Here is a 17,337-nt window from a genome sequence, read left to right as displayed (position 1 = left end):
TGTACATGGGTATAATAAACTAAAAGCATTAGTCATCTCTTTTTTATACCGGAATTTTAAATTTTTCCAATTAAACTCACTTACCAACAACAGTTAAACAAACTTACCAACAACCTGCACCGTGCTTGATGCGCTGTCTTTACCAGCAACGTTGGCTGCTGTACACGTATATTGAGCACTGTCTTTTTTATCAGTTCCTCTGATCAACAATGAGCCATCATCATGGAAAGTGTACCTGTCCCCTTCAAAGATTTCTAGGCCACCTTTTGTCCACGTAACGGTTGGTGTTGGTACACCGCTGGTGGGACACTGAATGGTAATGCTTGTATTGGTAAGTGCTGTTATGTTATCACCAATAGTCAGGGTAACGGGACTTCGGTCTTGAGCTCGTATCGCCTTTGGAATGGCAGAGATGTCAAACTTTGGTTTAGAGGGACCTTTGAATAGAAATAAGCAATGTCAAACAGCTAATTTCTATCGCTGAGACAGTGTCTGAATGTAGTACTAACCTATTATTTTGATGATAGAAGACAGCTTATCCAGTCCGGCCACATTTCCAACTCTGCAAGTGTACTTTGCGCTGTCTTCTACCTCCGCTCCTCTTATTAGTAAAGAATCTCCTCTGACAGAAAGCTTTTCTTCGTCTATAAGTAGGACTCCATCTTTCTCCCATATAACAACTGGTGTTGGTATTCCACTAACTGGACACCTGATGATGATAGTAGTGTTCGAAGCTGCTGTCGCGTTATCGCCAACGTTCATCGTTACTAGACTGCCATCACCAATGGGAATCTCTCGCCCGGTTTCAGGGACTTTTATATTTGGTTTGGTTGGCCCTGTGTATATAAAAAAATTTTAAGGACGCTTTTTGTCATTCTATATAAGAGTTTGCATTAACTATAGTAAACTTATTTATGCTGATCTTTCAAAGACTTCTCCATACTGGTCTTCCTACACCAAATAACAGATAGAAAGCACCCTTAACTCATGGAGAGCACAATATAGTGTTTTCAGAGGTTTTCACCCTACTTACTAAATATCTGCACCGAGCTAGATGCGCTGTGTTTGCCAGCGACACTGTCTGCAGTGCACGTGTATCGAGCACTGTCTTCTTCAAAAGCTTCATTGATCAGCAATGAGCCATCATCCTGAACTGCGTACATGCCACCACTAGCGATGCTCTGGCCATCTTTCGTCCACGTGACAGTTGGTCTTGGTACACCGCTGGTGGGACACTGAATGGTAATGCTTGTTTCGGTAAGTGCTGTCACGTTATAGCCAATGCTCAAGGTAATGGGACTTCGGTCTTTCGCTTCGATCGTCCTTGGGGTCCCAAAAATATTGATCGCAGGCTTGGATGGTTCTATAAAATGAAACGTTTTTTGTCCATGTTCAGTAACATTTTCGACGTTAACATTATACGCACAGTTCCAAACGTTCTTGCGACTCATTTCACTGATCATATTTTACCCTTGTAAGATTATTCTCAACTCCGTTTTGGCTTCAAGCAGCTCAAACGCATCACCCGGCCAATAAGTTCATTTCAGTTCGATCCATAAAGGGAGTCATGTCTCACAATCCTTTGACCAGCATGAGACACTAAACTGAGGAAGAATTAGCACTAACACATAATCCTCACAATGAAGGAAGAGTCATCCTTTCCAAACGCGCTTTTAACACTGCATGTATACTTTGCGTTCTCTTTTACTTCCGCTCCTTTGATAACCAGACTGTTGTCTACTGTGATAGAAAACCTATCTCCCTCGATTATTTGCACTTCATCTTTCAGCCAAGTAACAGCTGGTGTTGGAACTCCATTCACTAGACAACTTATGGTAATGGTAGTGTTTGAAGCTATGATAAGTAAAGCATCTGTAGCTAATGCAACTACACAGATAGAGTCACAAAATATTTTTAACGCTATTCGATTCACTTACCAACAATCTGCACCTTGCTTGATGCGCTGTCTTTACCAATAATACTATCTGCGATGCACGTGTATCGAGCACTGTCTTCATCAACAGCTTCACTGATCAGCAATGAACCATCATCCTGAACTGTATACCTGCCATCATTGGGGATTTGTTCACCATCTTTTGTCCAGGTGACAGTTGGAGTTGGTACACCGCTGGTAGGACACTGGATGGTAATGCTTGTGTTGGTAAGTGCTGTAACATCGTCACCAATGCTCAACGTGATTGGACTACGATCTTGAGCTTTGATTATTGTTGGTTTATCGGGAACCTTGATGACAGGCCCAGAGGGTTCTAAAACATAAAACTATTGCCGTCAATCAAATGATCAATTCGATGTGTAGGTGGTCTCAAACTGAACAAGACCCCAATGGCCTTGCTTTGATGGTAATAAGCTTTAAACTGCCTAAGCTAGGAGTCTGTTCGGACACCATAACCATGATATCCTGCTAAGACAAAACACATCGTGGCGTTTATAGGACAATTTGGACAATTTGGGAAAATGTCCCGCTATATTGAACCTTCTAAATTTGCGTGAATTGGTGTATACACCGTGAATCGGTCGGTATACTAAAACTGACCACGAAAGACCATTTACCAATTATCCTGACGATAGAAGAAACCTCGTCCTTTCCAAACGCGTTTTGAATGGTACATGTGTACTTGGCATCGTCTTCTAAATCAGCTTCTTTAATAACTAAGGTGTTGTCAGCCAGGATGGTCAGCTTGTCTCCTTCACCAATTTCCACGCCATCTTTCTGCCAAATAACGGATGGGGTTGGCACTCCACTAACTGGACACCTGATGGTGATGGTAGTGTTTGAAGCTGCTGTGACGTTATCACCAATGTTCATAGTCACTGGACTGCCATCACCAATGAGAATCTCTTTTCCGTATTCAGGAACGTTGATCATTGGCTTGGTGGGTTCTTTAAGTTTGAAGAAATTGTCAGTAAGGTTATGACACAGATTGAAAACACAGCAAGCAAGTACAATTGAAGTGAACAATAAATATATATGGTTTATCGAACAAGCGTGAGGTCAAGATGGCTGGATATTGGCCGGTCCATTAACTGCCAAAAGAGGAATGAGACCAATATCCAGCCATCTTGACCGAATAAGCTTGGTTAATAAAGCATTAAAGCACTTAAATATGGGTTATTGACCAAGTGTGAGGTCAAGATGGCTGGATATTGGCCAAGTTCTTTTTTTGCGTGTTTATGGACCGAGACGGAGTCGACGCCCATAAACTCGCGGAAAAAGAACGAGGCCAATATCCAGCCATCTTGACCGAACAAGCTTGGTCAATAAAGGATTTATTATATGGCTTTCGGGGAAATTTTTCTTGCAAGACAGGCGGGTAGTCCCGAGCGAGCAAGATAGCTTCATCTTGCCCGCTCGGGTAGCCAATCACAGCGCAGGATTTGATTCATCTTGCCCGCTCACGGAGCTGGCCATATAATAAATATAATAAGTAATAATAAATAATCCCGTGAGCGGACAAGAAAGCGCCATCTTGCCCTCTCGAGTAGCCAATCACAGCGCAGGATTTGGCTCATCTTGCCCGCTCACGGAGTTAGCCATATAATAGAGAAAAAAACACATTACAAACAAATTTTAAGTTCATTTTATTTAAGTGATTGTTTTACTACTTACCAATAATCTGTACCGTGGTTGATGCGTTGTCTTCACCAGTAACACTGTCTACAGTGCACGTGTATCGAGCGCTGTCTTCTTCATCAGTTTCACTGATCAACAATGAACCATCATCTTGAACTGTGTACCTGTCATCGTCGGTGACTTCTTGGTTATCTTTTGTCCACGTGACAGTTGGTGTTGGTACACCGCTGGAGGGACACTGAATGGTAATGCTTGTATTGGTAAGTGCTGTTACGTTATCGGCAATGAACAAGGCGATGGGACTTTGGTCTTCAGCTTCTATTGTCTTTGGTGTTCCAGGAATGTTAATAACAGGCTTGGAGGGGTCTATGAAATGAAAGGGTCCTCGTTAATCAAAACGTCGTTGCCTATGGTCACTTGACTCAGATTTTCTTTCCATTGTTAAATTATGTGAATCTTCCAAGAAGAGTTTTCAAAACACTTTCAAAATGGACTGAAAAAAAATTCAATTTAGAAAAGTAATACGATTTTAGCACTTACAATTCCGCGTCTGTTCTCAGTCTGTCTGCAAGATCCGCAAACTACAAAGGCTTTTACACAAATTTTCTATACACAAACCTATTATCCTAACAATGGAAGAAGCTTCATCCTTTCCAAATGAGTTTTGAACACTGCAAGTGTACTTTGCACTGTCGCCCAGTTCCACTTGTTCCATAACTAGAGTGTTGTTTTCCGCGAAATTTATCCTTCCTCCATCAACAACTGGCACACCGTCTTTGTTCCAAGTGACAACTGGTGTCGGTACTCCACTCACTGGACACGTGAGGGTGATGGTGGTGTTTGAAGCTGCTGTCACATTATCACCAATGTTCATTGTCACTACACTGTCATCACCAAAAGGAATATCACGCCCAGGTTCAGGAACCTCGATCACTGGTTTAACAGGTTCTATTTGGGTAGAAATAAAGTCTCTAGTATTCCGGGTCATTGATGTAAAAAATCAAGCACGAAAGACCGTGTTTGACCACATTTCCAAACACCGAGAAGAGAATTGAAAATACGACGCGCAGGGGAGTATTTTTGAAGAACATCGAGGTGTTTGGAAATGTGGTCAAACACTGTCTTGAGTGTTTGATACATCTTCTTCATCGAAACTACAACTGAGGGGAAAACGGAAAAATAAAATCGTAAAAATCTATGTTAATTAAGATCAGATATCCTTACATCGTCACGGTCATGATTTCCTTTCTTTAAACTTGATGAATTGTTAATGAATTTGAGAATGGTAAATCAACAGTGAATAAAAAGAGTGTGGATCTAACTATTGCCAGCATAATCTGTCTGTCTCGTTACATATTAAGAAACGTCTTAAACTAGATATCTCCTACTTATCGTGGAAATCATGTCTTCATTCCGACAACAAAAGTGTTTAAATTACTTCACGTTACAAGATCTTAAAGATTAACGTTTCGGTGTTTGCAAAACGATGGCTTACTTTTAATTTTCACTGTGCTGGGTGCACTGTCTTCACCCGCAACGCTAATGACAGTACATGTGTACTTAGCACTGTCATCTTCTCTTGAACCAGCGATCAACAGTGAACCATCACTCTTAGTAGTGTATCGGCCACCTGTGGGGATGCTCTGGTCATCTTTCTTCCACGTAACCGATGGTGTTGGTACGCCGCTGGTAGGACACTCAATGGTAACTCTTGTATTGGTAAGTGCTGTCACGTTATCACCAATGGCCAAAGTGATGGGATTTCGGTCTTTAGCTTCTATTGTCGTTGGCTTACCAGGTATTTTTATGACAGGCTTGGAGGGTTCTGGAGATGAAAGGGTCGTCTTTAATGAAATGATCATTATCGAGATTTAAGTGACTTTACGTCTACCGTTATTTTCAAGGAAACTCAAAATAGTAAAGACAAGTAATTTAGTATTATTCCCACACAATCCTACCTCTTGCCTAAATCAATCTACTAGTTCTAGGTCTACTTACCTATTATCTTTACAATGGAGGAAGTGTCATCCTTCCCAAACGAATTTTCAACGATGCATGTGTACTTTGCACTGTCTTGTACCTCTGCTTCTTTGATCACCAGGGTGTTGTCATCGGCTATATCAATCTTCTCTCTCAAAAAAACTTGCACTCCATCTTTCTCCCAAGTAACAACTGGTGTTGGTACTCCACTAACTGGACACCTGATAGTGATGGTGGTGTTTGAAGCTGCCGTCACGTTATCACCAATTGTCATAGTTACTGGGCTGCCATCACCCACGGGAATCTCTCGTCCAGTCTCAGGAATCTCGATCTCTGGCTTTAAGGGCTCTATGGGAATGAACATGAAGTCACAAATACTCCGTGTCTATTCAACTACCTAAGTACGATACTGAAGTCTAAGACAACTAGAAATTAAAGGAGATACCAGTTTCTAGTTTTTTGATGGAGTTGTCACAACAGAAGGGTAAACTACATCAAGCTGAACGATAATCTAAACAATTTCAGTTTCATTCTGTGCGTGGATTGCGTACCTACAATTTGTACAGTGCTGGATGCACTATCTTTACCAGCAACGCTAGTGACAGTGCATGTGTACTTAGCGCTGTCGCCTTCTCTTGAGTCAGCAATCAGCAATGAACCATCGTCCTCAACGGTGTGTCGATCACCACTGGGAATCCGTAGGTCGTTTTTTGTCCACGTCACAGTTGGTGTTGGTACACCGCTGGTGTTGCACTGAATGGTAATGATTGTGCGAGTGAGCGCTGTCACGGTTTCGCCAATGTTAAGCGTGACGGGACTTCTGTCTTGAGCCTCTATAGTACGTGGCTGTTCTGGAATGTCGATCATAGGCTTGGAAAGCTCTGGAAAGCAAATGGTTGACTGATGTCAAGAAGCGTTTTATGACATGGGCGTGACATAAACTATAATCATTTCCCAGTTATTATCGGTTACGGGGAGAAATGGGGTGAGTTAAATACTATTTTCAAAAGGAACTTTTCTACTTTGAAACATTCAGACTTGTTACGTATGCACATGTTTATACACAAGAAGCAACACTCACCTATTATTCTGACCGTGGAAGAGGCTTCATCTTTCCCAAACTCGTTTTGAGTAATACAACTGTACTTGGCACTGTGTTTTATTTCCGCGTCATTAATAACCAGACTGTTGTCATCCGTCATGGAAAACTTGTCTCCTCCAATAATTTGTACACCATCTTTCTGCCAGGTAACAGCTGGTGTTGGTACTCCACTCACTGGACATCTAATGGTGATGGTAGTGTTTGAAGCTGCTGTCACATTATCACCAACGTTCATAGTCACGGCATCCACATCAGTAAGAGGAATATCTTGGCCATATTTGGGAACCTCAATAACAGGTTTTACGGGTTCTGTGTAAATAGAAAAGAACTTAAATGTGCGTCGTATAATTCCCAACAAACGTTCTGCCAGATTTTTAAATCCAGCCGAACCTAAAGGTTACAGTATTGAGCTTTTATTGATTTTCAATGGAAGATTTAACTCACCAACAATCTGCACCGCGCTTGATGCACTGTCTTGGCCATTAATACTGTCGGCATTACACGTGAATCGAGCGCTGTCTTCTACCTTGGCCTCATCTATCACCAATGATCCATCAATTTGAATCGTGTACCTGCCATCATCACGGAGTATTCGTCCATCTTTTGTCCACGTGATTGTAGGTCTTGGTACACCGCTGGTTGGGCACTCAATGGTAACGTTTGTCTTGGTAAGGGCTGTTAGTTCATCGCCAATGTTCAGTGTTAAGGGACTTCGGTTTTGAGCCTCAATGGATTTTGGTACCTCGTGAATGTTAATTCGTGGCTTGGAAGGCTCTGTCAAGTAAAGCGAGCCAGCATGCGATGATTACTCTTAGTTAGGTATATAATTGTGTTCAACTTTAATTTCCGTTTTGCAAAAGTATGTTTGCAGAAACAAGGTATATTTTGCCATAAAACTACCTTTGAAGTTTTGTGGAAAGTAGATTGAGTTAATTGCATTTATGACGACTAGCGAAAGGAAATGAATATCTCCTCTATACATTTTGTTTGAAACCAGACTTGAAATGCACATAAGTAAAACTGTTTACAGTGATAGAACTTGGGTTGTGGCAGAGATTTAATTTGCGGTGAAAAACATTTCTTACCAAGTATTGTAAAGTAGCTTGATTTAGAATCAGACCCTAAAATGTTAGCAGCAGTACATGAGACAGTTTGTAAATTGACTCGGCTTGGGTTGTCTACAGTTAAGGAGGTCTTGTTGACGTTGTTAACCACTTGCTTTTTATTCTGCAGCCAAGTTATGGTAGGCTCAGGTACGGCGTCCACTTCACATGTGATAGTCACACTCGATCCTGCTACCAAAGTAAGGTTGCTACCAGCATCCAGCTTGATGCCCTTAACCTTGTCATCGACAACAACGCCTTGGCTTTTCGAATTGATGAATGGCTTTCTTCCAGCTTAAACGCAAATAATAGATGTTTAATTAATAGATCTTTATGGCAATTAATGACGGAACTTACAGCCGAAGCAGAAGCAAACGTAAAATCCAGGTTGATGGAGTTTTGCCTAGCTCTTACTAATCGTCTTTCCCTACATGCGGTCATTTTGCTTCAGGTAATGCGACTGTTTGTCCCAGCGACTTAACAAAGAATACATCCTTTTTGGGGAACGTTTTGCTCTGTTTTGCTCAAGGACGTTGCACCATGTTTTTTGTTGAAAGATAGCAAAAAAACAACAACTTGGAAATACCAAAACGGCCTTCCAAACCAGTCTTTCACTGATTGGCGTTGAAACTTGTCGGAGCCAAAACAATTCTACTACCATTTTCTGAGATTGAAGAGAAAAAAACTCTCATTGTTCCAGAACAAAATTTTCTACATGCCTCCAAAACATGTACCTACCTCTAACGGAAAGCAGTGTTGACTGACTAACAAAACCTAAAAAGTTCTCAGCTGTACAGGTGTAGCGTCCTGTATCCTCCCGTGCGATGTTCCTTAGGTGCAGTAGGTTGGTTTGCAAACTGTTCAGTTTAACGCCATCTTTGCTCCAGGACAGTGACGGAGGAGGGACCCCTTCGGCTGTACATTCTATTGTCACGTTGCTCTTATCAAGAATCGTCAACTTTTCCCCAATTGTTATGTTAATTGAGAGGCGTTGAAGAATCTCCTGAGCCTTTGTTGAGAACAAAATTCGTGGCTTCACAGATTCTGTTCAAGGTAATAGCAAATGCTCTATAAACAATTATTGCGAACAAAAGAATGTATTTTACGATGGCACTAAGAAGTGAAATTATGGATAATTCGCAGAGAGAAACAGTATAGAAATGCATCAAAAGAAAAGTAATTTTCAGTCTTTTTGCAGGGTGAAAATGAAATTAAAGGGCAAAATTTGATTACCGAGAGTTATTAGTTAAATTTTCGACGATTTCTCAACTCTCGATTGCCCAGTTTCAGCCCATTTCAGCTAAGTATTTATGGCAAACGAAACCCAGTAATCTGAAAGTAAAACCAGAAAAATCATAATTGTGCACATGGTAAGATAGAAGAACAAGATAAGCAGACCTATATACACATCCTGACAATCCCGTTCATTTCTGGGATAGCATGAAAATCTATTTTAAGAGCCGGTGGAATTATTTAAATGTACAAAAGTGTGGATATTGGGGGAGGGTCTCACCGGCCTACATTTCATTACAATGCATTTTATTACATTAGTAGACCTCTCCCTGACCTCAAGCCAAATCACATCACTTTGATCACATCACATTATTTTTATGGTTGTTTAGCTTTGAAGTTAGTGTTGAGCAGTGGGAGGAAGCAAGTGAGATACCGCGTCATAGAGCTTCTGTAAGTTATTATTTATCACTGCTTACCGACGAACGTAATGTTCGAGACAACAGCTGCTTGTCCACCCGGGCTAGACGCCGTGCACATGTACTGATCCGAGTCAGAGACGCCAGATGACAGCAGACTTAATCTGCTTTCACTCACAATCAAGCGCTCCGTATCTGATCCCGTGATAGAGGTGAAACCCTTCATCCAGCTCACCCTGGGCTCAGGAAATCCCGTGACATCACAGGTGATAGTGACAGGTGTTCCCGTTAACGTGGTCACGTGACTACCTATCTTTACGCTGACAGGTTGGCGAGTTGGGTCAAACACTTGTACTGAAATGTTTGACGAATCAATATTTGGAAATGTCGGCACTGTTGGAGCGGAATAAGAGGAGAACAAGTTACATATTTGTAAATAACATCAGTCGACACGTGTCACACGTCATACATCACATGCTAACATGTTACGAGCCAGATGTGTCACGCTATTTGCCACATATCATATGTCACAGGCTGCTTGTCACATGTCACACGTCAGACGTCAAACAACACATCTCTTTTACCCAGGGAATGCATTTTCGTTTTTCAGGTATGCTTCATCCTGGTTACTCATTCACATTTCGTTGGATAGATTACCTTGTAGAATTCGCTATTACGTGCTGTAACTTTGAAGTGCAAGATCCTGAGTGAACTTTTTACACTATCAGTATATTGTAAGTAGACAAGAAACACGAGTAATCAAACGGGTCAACTTAACTTTACTCCGCGATACCGGTGTGATGCTCTACCAACTGAGCTATGAAGCCACACATTGGGAGCGAGGTCAATTGAGTTCATATCTTCCCGTGAGGAGTGAAATGATGTGAAGTATATATGAAATAATTCATATGTGAACTGCGGTTGTAGATGAAAGTGAAGAATGATCATCGCAGTAAATTTTCCAATTTAAGGTTACTTCAAACCTTCGCGGGTGTACTCCAGAAAAAAAATCGTACGCGCGCTGTTTTCACGGAAACCCCCACAAACTATATATCAACAGAAAGTTTATAAAATGTAGAATTCGATAAAATTATGTTTTGTTTTGGATTTTGCTTTCCAAAGGCGGCAGAGGCCGTCAACTTCAAAATGACCGACTGACGTTCCAGCGAATTAATCGGGTATCAAATGCGGTCGTTCATGCAAAATAACTGTGCAGTGTTTATCACAAAGCCTCAATCTCCAAACACGTGTCAGCATTTTCTTTTATTTCTATTGGTTATCTTTTTATAGATCTGTCAAGTTCGACTATCGAAAAATTCGCGTAACCTGTTGCGTTAAAGGCCGCCACGAGGAAAGTATTTAAAATAAGGGAATTCGCCGACACGCTTTTGTTCCATATCTATCAGTGAATGCTCTGACCAAATTTCATGGAAAACCGTCAAATCTGCATACCCTATTAATTCATTTAAAGAGAAGGGATTCTCTCAAAAAACGAGTGCGAGTTTTCGTCTTCTAAAGATTTATAAATATATCACGTCTTCACGGAGGAATGTGTCAACTTGAAAAGTCGCGAGCCAATGAAATAACAGAACCCCTAGCGTTCACAGTATGCAAACTTGAGCTTCGCGGACTTTAATTTTCTTGACCAAAAAAATATCGACCAATGTAACCCCGCGAAGGTTTGAAGTAACCTTAAGCAATTGGAAAGAAGAAGCCTGAAAAAAAATCAGGGCCTCAACGGGATCGCACCGGGCTTCAACGGGATCGCACCGGTATCGCGGAGTTCATGGGTTCGAATCCCGTTGAAGCCCTGATTTTTTTCAGGCTTCTTCTTTCCAATTGCTTAAATTGGAAAATTTACTGCGATGATCATTCTTCACCTTCACTTTTAATTTACTATCCAATTCTTAGACATGACTATGGCAACAAATACATGGATGGACGCGTAGGATTTGGAGCGCCACTTAAGTGATACAAGAATACCTGCATCGCGTTAAACTCACCAATAACAGTTGTATACGACACCTCCACAGTCTGACCAGCAATGTTTGTAGCAACACAAGAATACTCCCCTACGTCATCCTGGGTCATCTCGATGATCTTCAAGTCGCCTGTGTCGTCATTAATTTGAAGAGTATCAGTCACTTGCACAGAAATCCCATCAAAGAGCCACCTTGTGGACGGTGTTGGTACCCCTTCCACTGGGCACCTTAACAGGAGGTTCCTTCCTTCTAGAATGGTCACATTTCCCCCAACAGTGTGTTCGACTGTTCTTCGCTCGCCGACTGACTCTTGATTTTCGCGGGTTGTAATGATACGTGGTCGTGTTGCTTTTTCTGGTGCGATGCGATCTAAAAAGAAACGAGGACTGTGAGAAACCGCCGGATTCCGGAACGTTAACGACAATCATTCCTCGCCCCCCCCCCCCCCCACCCCCTCCTCCCCGAGAAAAATGTGCTCACTAACCAAGAACAGTCATAGTGGAACTGGTCGTAAAGGAGCCTCCAAGATTGCTTGCCACGCACGAATAGACCCCGGTGGCATTCGTACCGCTTGCATACACAACATGAGAAGTCTCGTTAACGTTCAGATCAAGGTCGTCTTTCCACCAAGACACTTCGGGTCTGGGAAGACCTTCTGCCACACACACGAACGTAATGTTGTTTCCGATCACTGTTGTTATGTTGGTGCCAATTGTTGCTCTGTAATTCGTTGCAGATAGCACTGATACTGACGATTCGCCTGTTATGATTGTTGGTAGAATTGGTTCTGATGAAAAAAAAAGAGCATCAAACATCAATATACAGTGTGGCATAATTCGCATGGAGGGGAGCTATAGGCAAGACCATTACTACGATTATCAGTTGAGTAAGGCGCGACGGAAGTTTGGTGACGGAGGTTGAACGTTAAAATCGTATTGCTATCATGAACAACTGGCTTCTTGGCCTTTGACGTCATAGCAGCAAATCGCGCGAAATTGTAGGCGACGCGCGGCTGTCACCACCGGAAACGATGAAGGTTGCCCATGACAACACTTTGATATTAAGGCCAAAACTTCGTCCCGAAAGCTCCTTCGTGATTTAGGCAATTTACTGAGCCATTTTTCGAACTTCTTAAATTCCCGTACAACGATAAGACCCTTTTCTTTTCATGCAGCTGTTACAGGTAGCCGTCAGCATTCTTAAAGAGTCTTTGGATTTTCAAACCTTGGAAGATCTTAAAAACCAGTGGAAATAACCGGGACAATATTGCCGATCAGTCACTAGTTGGGTAATCAAATTTGTCCAACTAAAAATTCAAAACGTAAAGTTTGCCCCGGGGGGTAACTGGGGCATGTTTAGGTTTCGAATTGACCGGCATGTTAGCGTCAATGACGTAATCATTTTCTTTCTAAATGAACCACTCAATAATGTAATGTATTTTACAGTTCGTGTCTCAATTAAGTAAAGTAGCTATGTCGGGTAATGTCGCACTACGACGGGCAAAACGACATAAAGAAAGATTAGTTTTTTCCCTTAGCCTTTAATGTTTATGTCGTCATGTTTCTGTTATGCTGTGTTAATCACATTAGTGGCATAAAACTGATATCAACATGGGGATTTTTTTCTGCGTTTGCGTGACCTTACCGTTATGCCGTTAGTGTAAGATAGGAAAACACCAAAGAGATAATCATAAACCATAAAGGAACAAGTATGGAACAAGGATGGAGAAGATTAACATGGATTACAAACGACGAACTTGAAAAATTTAGGCTAAACATTTAAACATGCGCAAAAGGCGGCGTACTTCCTTTAAACGAAAGTAATTGGCTTACCTATAAAAGTGATATCAGAAAAAGCAGAGTCTCTTCCAAGGAGGTTCCTTGCAGTACAGGCATAACGCCCCGAGTCAGAAATACCACTTTGTTCACTAAGAACCAAATTCGTGCCGTTTACGCTGTGTTTAGCATAAATAGGCCCTCCATTCTTGGTCCACGTGACCTTCGCCACGGGTATGGCTTCCACTTCACACACTATCGTCACCTTTAAATACATACATACATACGTGATTTATTTGATAAAGCAGGTTACAGATCAATTGGCAAGACGTTAAGTCCTGATGTGGACCTGCACTATCTAAGATAATAAATTACAATAAGATCCTACATAATACATGATCCAAAATTTATTTACAATAGCTGAATCATTGCATTGCCATGGTTACGTATTTAAACAATAGAAACGAGACCATCTATCACCGTAGTTAATTGTTGGTTACGATTGCTTTGCATGGATCATGCGCGACTGAAAGACTTGTGAATGACGCCAAATTTTTACAGGGGCGGATTCAGGATTTTTCTTAGCAGGGGGTACACCATTAAGGAATGGCGTAACTAGTGAGGTAAACAAATTTTAAAAGCGAATACGAAGAAGGCTTCATCTCAGGGGAGGGGGGGTGCGCACCCCCTGCACCCTCCCCCCCTAGCACCGCCCCTGATTTACGAGTTTGTGTGGACATGGGCACATTGCTTATCTTCGGCCTTCGTTACTGCGTCTCAATTAACAATTCAACGACGAGGTTTTGAGCCTAAAACTGGCCTACGTTATTACTAAGGCATGAAACTTGCAATAGACAATCATTACCGAAATGAAAACACAGTAACTTTTAACCTTTTTGTAACAGACCAGAGTAATACTAAAAAGAAGATAGAAGAACGACCTTTCAAGCTCATCATACCTTTGTTCTCGTAAACATTCGCGCAGTATCACCGAGAATAACCTTGACAGGATCTCTAGTTTCAAGCGACTCTTGAACGCCAACAGAGCCAGTAAGCCAAGTGGATAGCACTTTGGGCGCAACACGCTCTGGAATAAAAGGTGTCTAATGTCACTAATGCAAATAAGAGAGGATTAAATTGCTCAATAACGTAAAAGCGACTGACCACAGTCAAAGATGTATCACTGAAAATATACAATACCCACCGACACCGTGTTTTTGACAACGTGTTTAAAAACACGGCGTTAATTTCATACACGCTTAGCCGTGTATAATTATTCAAACTAAAAGCGAAAAAGTAATTATTTTGTTTTTACAGGTAAACCATGACTTGCGTAATGTGGTTTTAGCATTGAATTGAAACTCAAGTGCGTGGTCATTCGAATGAAAGCTATCGAGAAGTCGATCCTCACACGAAGTCTTCAAATGAAACCTTACTATGACCCTTTAAGTGATAGCTATAACCTATTTTGCACCATCACAACTTTCATTTTATTGCGTGAACATTTCACTGGAAAATTAACTGCATTCGTCATTTAGTGTAAAGGTGTCGTAGACTTCACGACGCACCTTTAAATGTCACGTATGAGAAGGCCGTGTCAGATCCCCCGCCATTATAAGCTGTGCAGCCATAGACTTCGTCTTCCTGAGGCGGCTGGGATCCTCGGATGAGTAGTGTGGTGCTTGTGCCGTTGTACGGAACAATGAAAAATCCTTGACGCTCAAAACTGGCTGTCAAAGGTGAGTTCCTTTTGACCCAGTTAACACTGGGAGTCGGGAATCCCGTGACGCGGCAGATGAGATCAATTTTAGCCCCTTGGATTACTTCTAAACGGGTTCCAATTTCCACCGCCAGATACAAGTCCTCCTCATAGGATTCGATCACTTTGGTACTCGATTGGATCACAGGTGGAATGGAAGCTACAAGGAAAAACAAGAGACGATCAACTTATTTCGCTTCGGAACACCCTTCACCCTCACCTATTCTCTTCAAACCAAATGGCATATAATGATTGTGAAACAACCAGGTCCTGACAATAATACACAAAAATCATCAACCACAGCAAATTTCCACCATCTCGCAGTTTGAACTGATATTTGTAAGCGCTGCTTTTCAGCCAAGAATGAAGGCAAGACGGCAAGTAGGCAGTAAATAAAGAAAAACGACAGTAAGAAAGCCGTGGTGCAAAAGCGACATTTTTATCTTATGCGCAGTAGTTCTCGTGTAAACAGTTATGATCATCTGTCATCGCAGCCTTTCCTAGTGCAGCACAACTGAATACGGGATAGTTTTGACACTGTGTTTACCTACATAACTTACATTTTACAGTCAGTTGGGTTGTTTTTCGTGCCTCTCCTGCAATGTTGGTCGCGACACAAGAATAATTTCCAGAACTTTCCTCCTTCAAAATGCCAAGCTTTAGTCTTCCACCTGCACCAACTTTCTTGTCTCCTCGCAGCCAATTGATTTTTGGTGTAGGCAGCCCTTGTACAGGGCAAGTCAACTCCAAATCGATACCATCTCTACACAGTATGTTACCTCCGACCACTTCTGACAGTCTAACGAGGAGTTCTACCTTCATATCCCTTCCAGTCTTCGTAATTCTGGGCTTTATTGGCTCTGCATAGATTGAATTGAATATTTTGTTAGCAAAAGCTTTTTTACAATAAGTGCAGAAATTCTCGCGCGCTCATTAGCTAATTGTCAATAAGCGGAGAGAGACATAAATGTAAAGCTAAGTTATGTGATGTTGACGCAACGAGCGAGGGGGGACAATTTGACAATTTGTTAGTCTAAAAAATCCAGCTACTTTGACATTGTTATGACGAAATTCATGACGAATAACATGACAGACGCATGAAAAACGGGCATTAATTTGTTAAGTTGCAAGGCTTAAACTTCAGGAACTTGCCCTGAGGTATTGAAAAACGAGCTTTTTCGTTTCATTCTTTTCTTTTCTGAAAAAATTCAGCTGATCATGTTACACAGAAAGTTTTAGTTTTCCGGCAACTAAACAAGAGGGCCTCGCGATAGGAAACGTGCCTTTTTAGTGCAGAGTGCACTATTGGGATGGTTATGGGGGTTGCCTGCCGCTAAGGAACTAAGACGCTATGGCACTATGGCCCTATGGCGCTAAGGTGTAAACTTTAATGTTTGTTTAATTAATTAATTTCAATTAATTAATTAGTCTAGAGGCAAGGAAGTAGTGGGAGTAGGGTGGGAAAGGTACATGTGTACTCTACGTAAAACACATTCCATCGCCGTCGCTTAACTTTGAACATCGCAAAGCTATATATTTGTTTCAGGTAACCCCTTGCTCTCCTTGTGGTACCATTCTCCTTAGAACAAAACTAATTTGTCCTAAACGCATGCGTAGATTAGTTAGGGTTCGTGGCTTCTATATTAGGTGAAGGATACATTGCATACGGAATCACGCACAAATGTTGAGTGGTTTTCCTTATGGTAGAGCTCAACATGTAAGACGCATGCGTTCTAGCATTGTTAGTGTTATACACTATCTTTACACGCAGTATTTTATATATCGTGTCATGTGACCAAGGACGGCAGTTATTTTTCAGGTAGGGCCAATTGTCCCTTTTTATTGCAAAAGTGAAACGTTACTGTGGCTGCGTAGCTTTTAGAATTACAAACAGGTCGGTTCAACAAATATCATCTGCTGTTTTCAATCTACAATAGTGTGCTTGTCAGGGTTCAAATATATTGCTTCTCCTTAGCGACTTGTTTATTTCTTGCCTTAATTGTGTCTGTAAGAGAGACCAAAAAGTTCTTAAGTTAGTGGCGTTAATACTCCGCAAATTGTAAATTTGTAACAAAAGAAACCTGGAAAATGCTCAAATATTGCTGCAGACGCCGTGGCACCTAATGAAAGTTCAAATTAATTTAATCAGTCTTTGAGGAGACTCATTCATATCGGCCAAGTAGCGCTGTTTATCTTCAATACTTTTCGTTGAAAAGCTTCTCAGCCATCAATATCGTTGTGTGTTAATTTTGAATTGTTTTATTGTTAACAACAAAGGTGGCAACAGAAAAAGAAAGTGGTATTTCGTGACTATCTGATAATTAAATTAGTTCTTGTTCATCGGTAAAAATTCGCATTTTTAGTAAAACATCGTCTCTGTTCCGTTTCTTCATCA

The 17,337-nt window shown here is 41.4% G+C and overlaps 1 protein-coding gene across 1 annotated transcript in view; it reads right to left on the bottom strand.

Annotated features, from left to right (window-relative positions):
* The window catches only part of LOC145502319 (hemicentin-1-like), a 68,451-nt gene that overhangs the window by 35,362 nt on the left and 15,752 nt on the right, over positions 1 to 17,337 (bottom strand). Inside the window, exons 12-32 of the mRNA XM_081481581.1 lie at positions 15,503 to 15,802; positions 14,752 to 15,102; positions 14,143 to 14,270; positions 13,241 to 13,448; positions 11,893 to 12,195; positions 11,430 to 11,777; positions 9,487 to 9,819; positions 8,516 to 8,821; positions 7,760 to 8,071; positions 7,119 to 7,448; positions 6,654 to 6,983; positions 6,124 to 6,453; positions 5,591 to 5,920; positions 5,088 to 5,417; positions 4,211 to 4,540; positions 3,629 to 3,958; positions 2,572 to 2,901; positions 1,938 to 2,267; positions 1,034 to 1,363; positions 510 to 836; positions 108 to 437 (exon numbers count right to left, since the gene is read on the bottom strand). Coding sequence (XP_081337707.1) covers positions 108 to 437; positions 510 to 836; positions 1,034 to 1,363; positions 1,938 to 2,267; positions 2,572 to 2,901; positions 3,629 to 3,958; positions 4,211 to 4,540; positions 5,088 to 5,417; positions 5,591 to 5,920; positions 6,124 to 6,453; positions 6,654 to 6,983; positions 7,119 to 7,448; positions 7,760 to 8,071; positions 8,516 to 8,821; positions 9,487 to 9,819; positions 11,430 to 11,777; positions 11,893 to 12,195; positions 13,241 to 13,448; positions 14,143 to 14,270; positions 14,752 to 15,102; positions 15,503 to 15,802 — 6,546 coding nt within the window. The remainder of the gene's footprint in view (positions 1 to 107; positions 438 to 509; positions 837 to 1,033; positions 1,364 to 1,937; positions 2,268 to 2,571; positions 2,902 to 3,628; positions 3,959 to 4,210; positions 4,541 to 5,087; positions 5,418 to 5,590; positions 5,921 to 6,123; positions 6,454 to 6,653; positions 6,984 to 7,118; positions 7,449 to 7,759; positions 8,072 to 8,515; positions 8,822 to 9,486; positions 9,820 to 11,429; positions 11,778 to 11,892; positions 12,196 to 13,240; positions 13,449 to 14,142; positions 14,271 to 14,751; positions 15,103 to 15,502; positions 15,803 to 17,337) is intronic.

This window comes from Orbicella franksi, chromosome 1 (assembly GCF_964199315.1).
Source record: "Orbicella franksi chromosome 1, jaOrbFran1.1, whole genome shotgun sequence".
Classification (NCBI taxonomy): Eukaryota; Metazoa; Cnidaria; class Anthozoa; order Scleractinia; family Merulinidae; genus Orbicella; species Orbicella franksi.
This window is presented reverse-complemented; position numbering and strand designations above follow the sequence as displayed.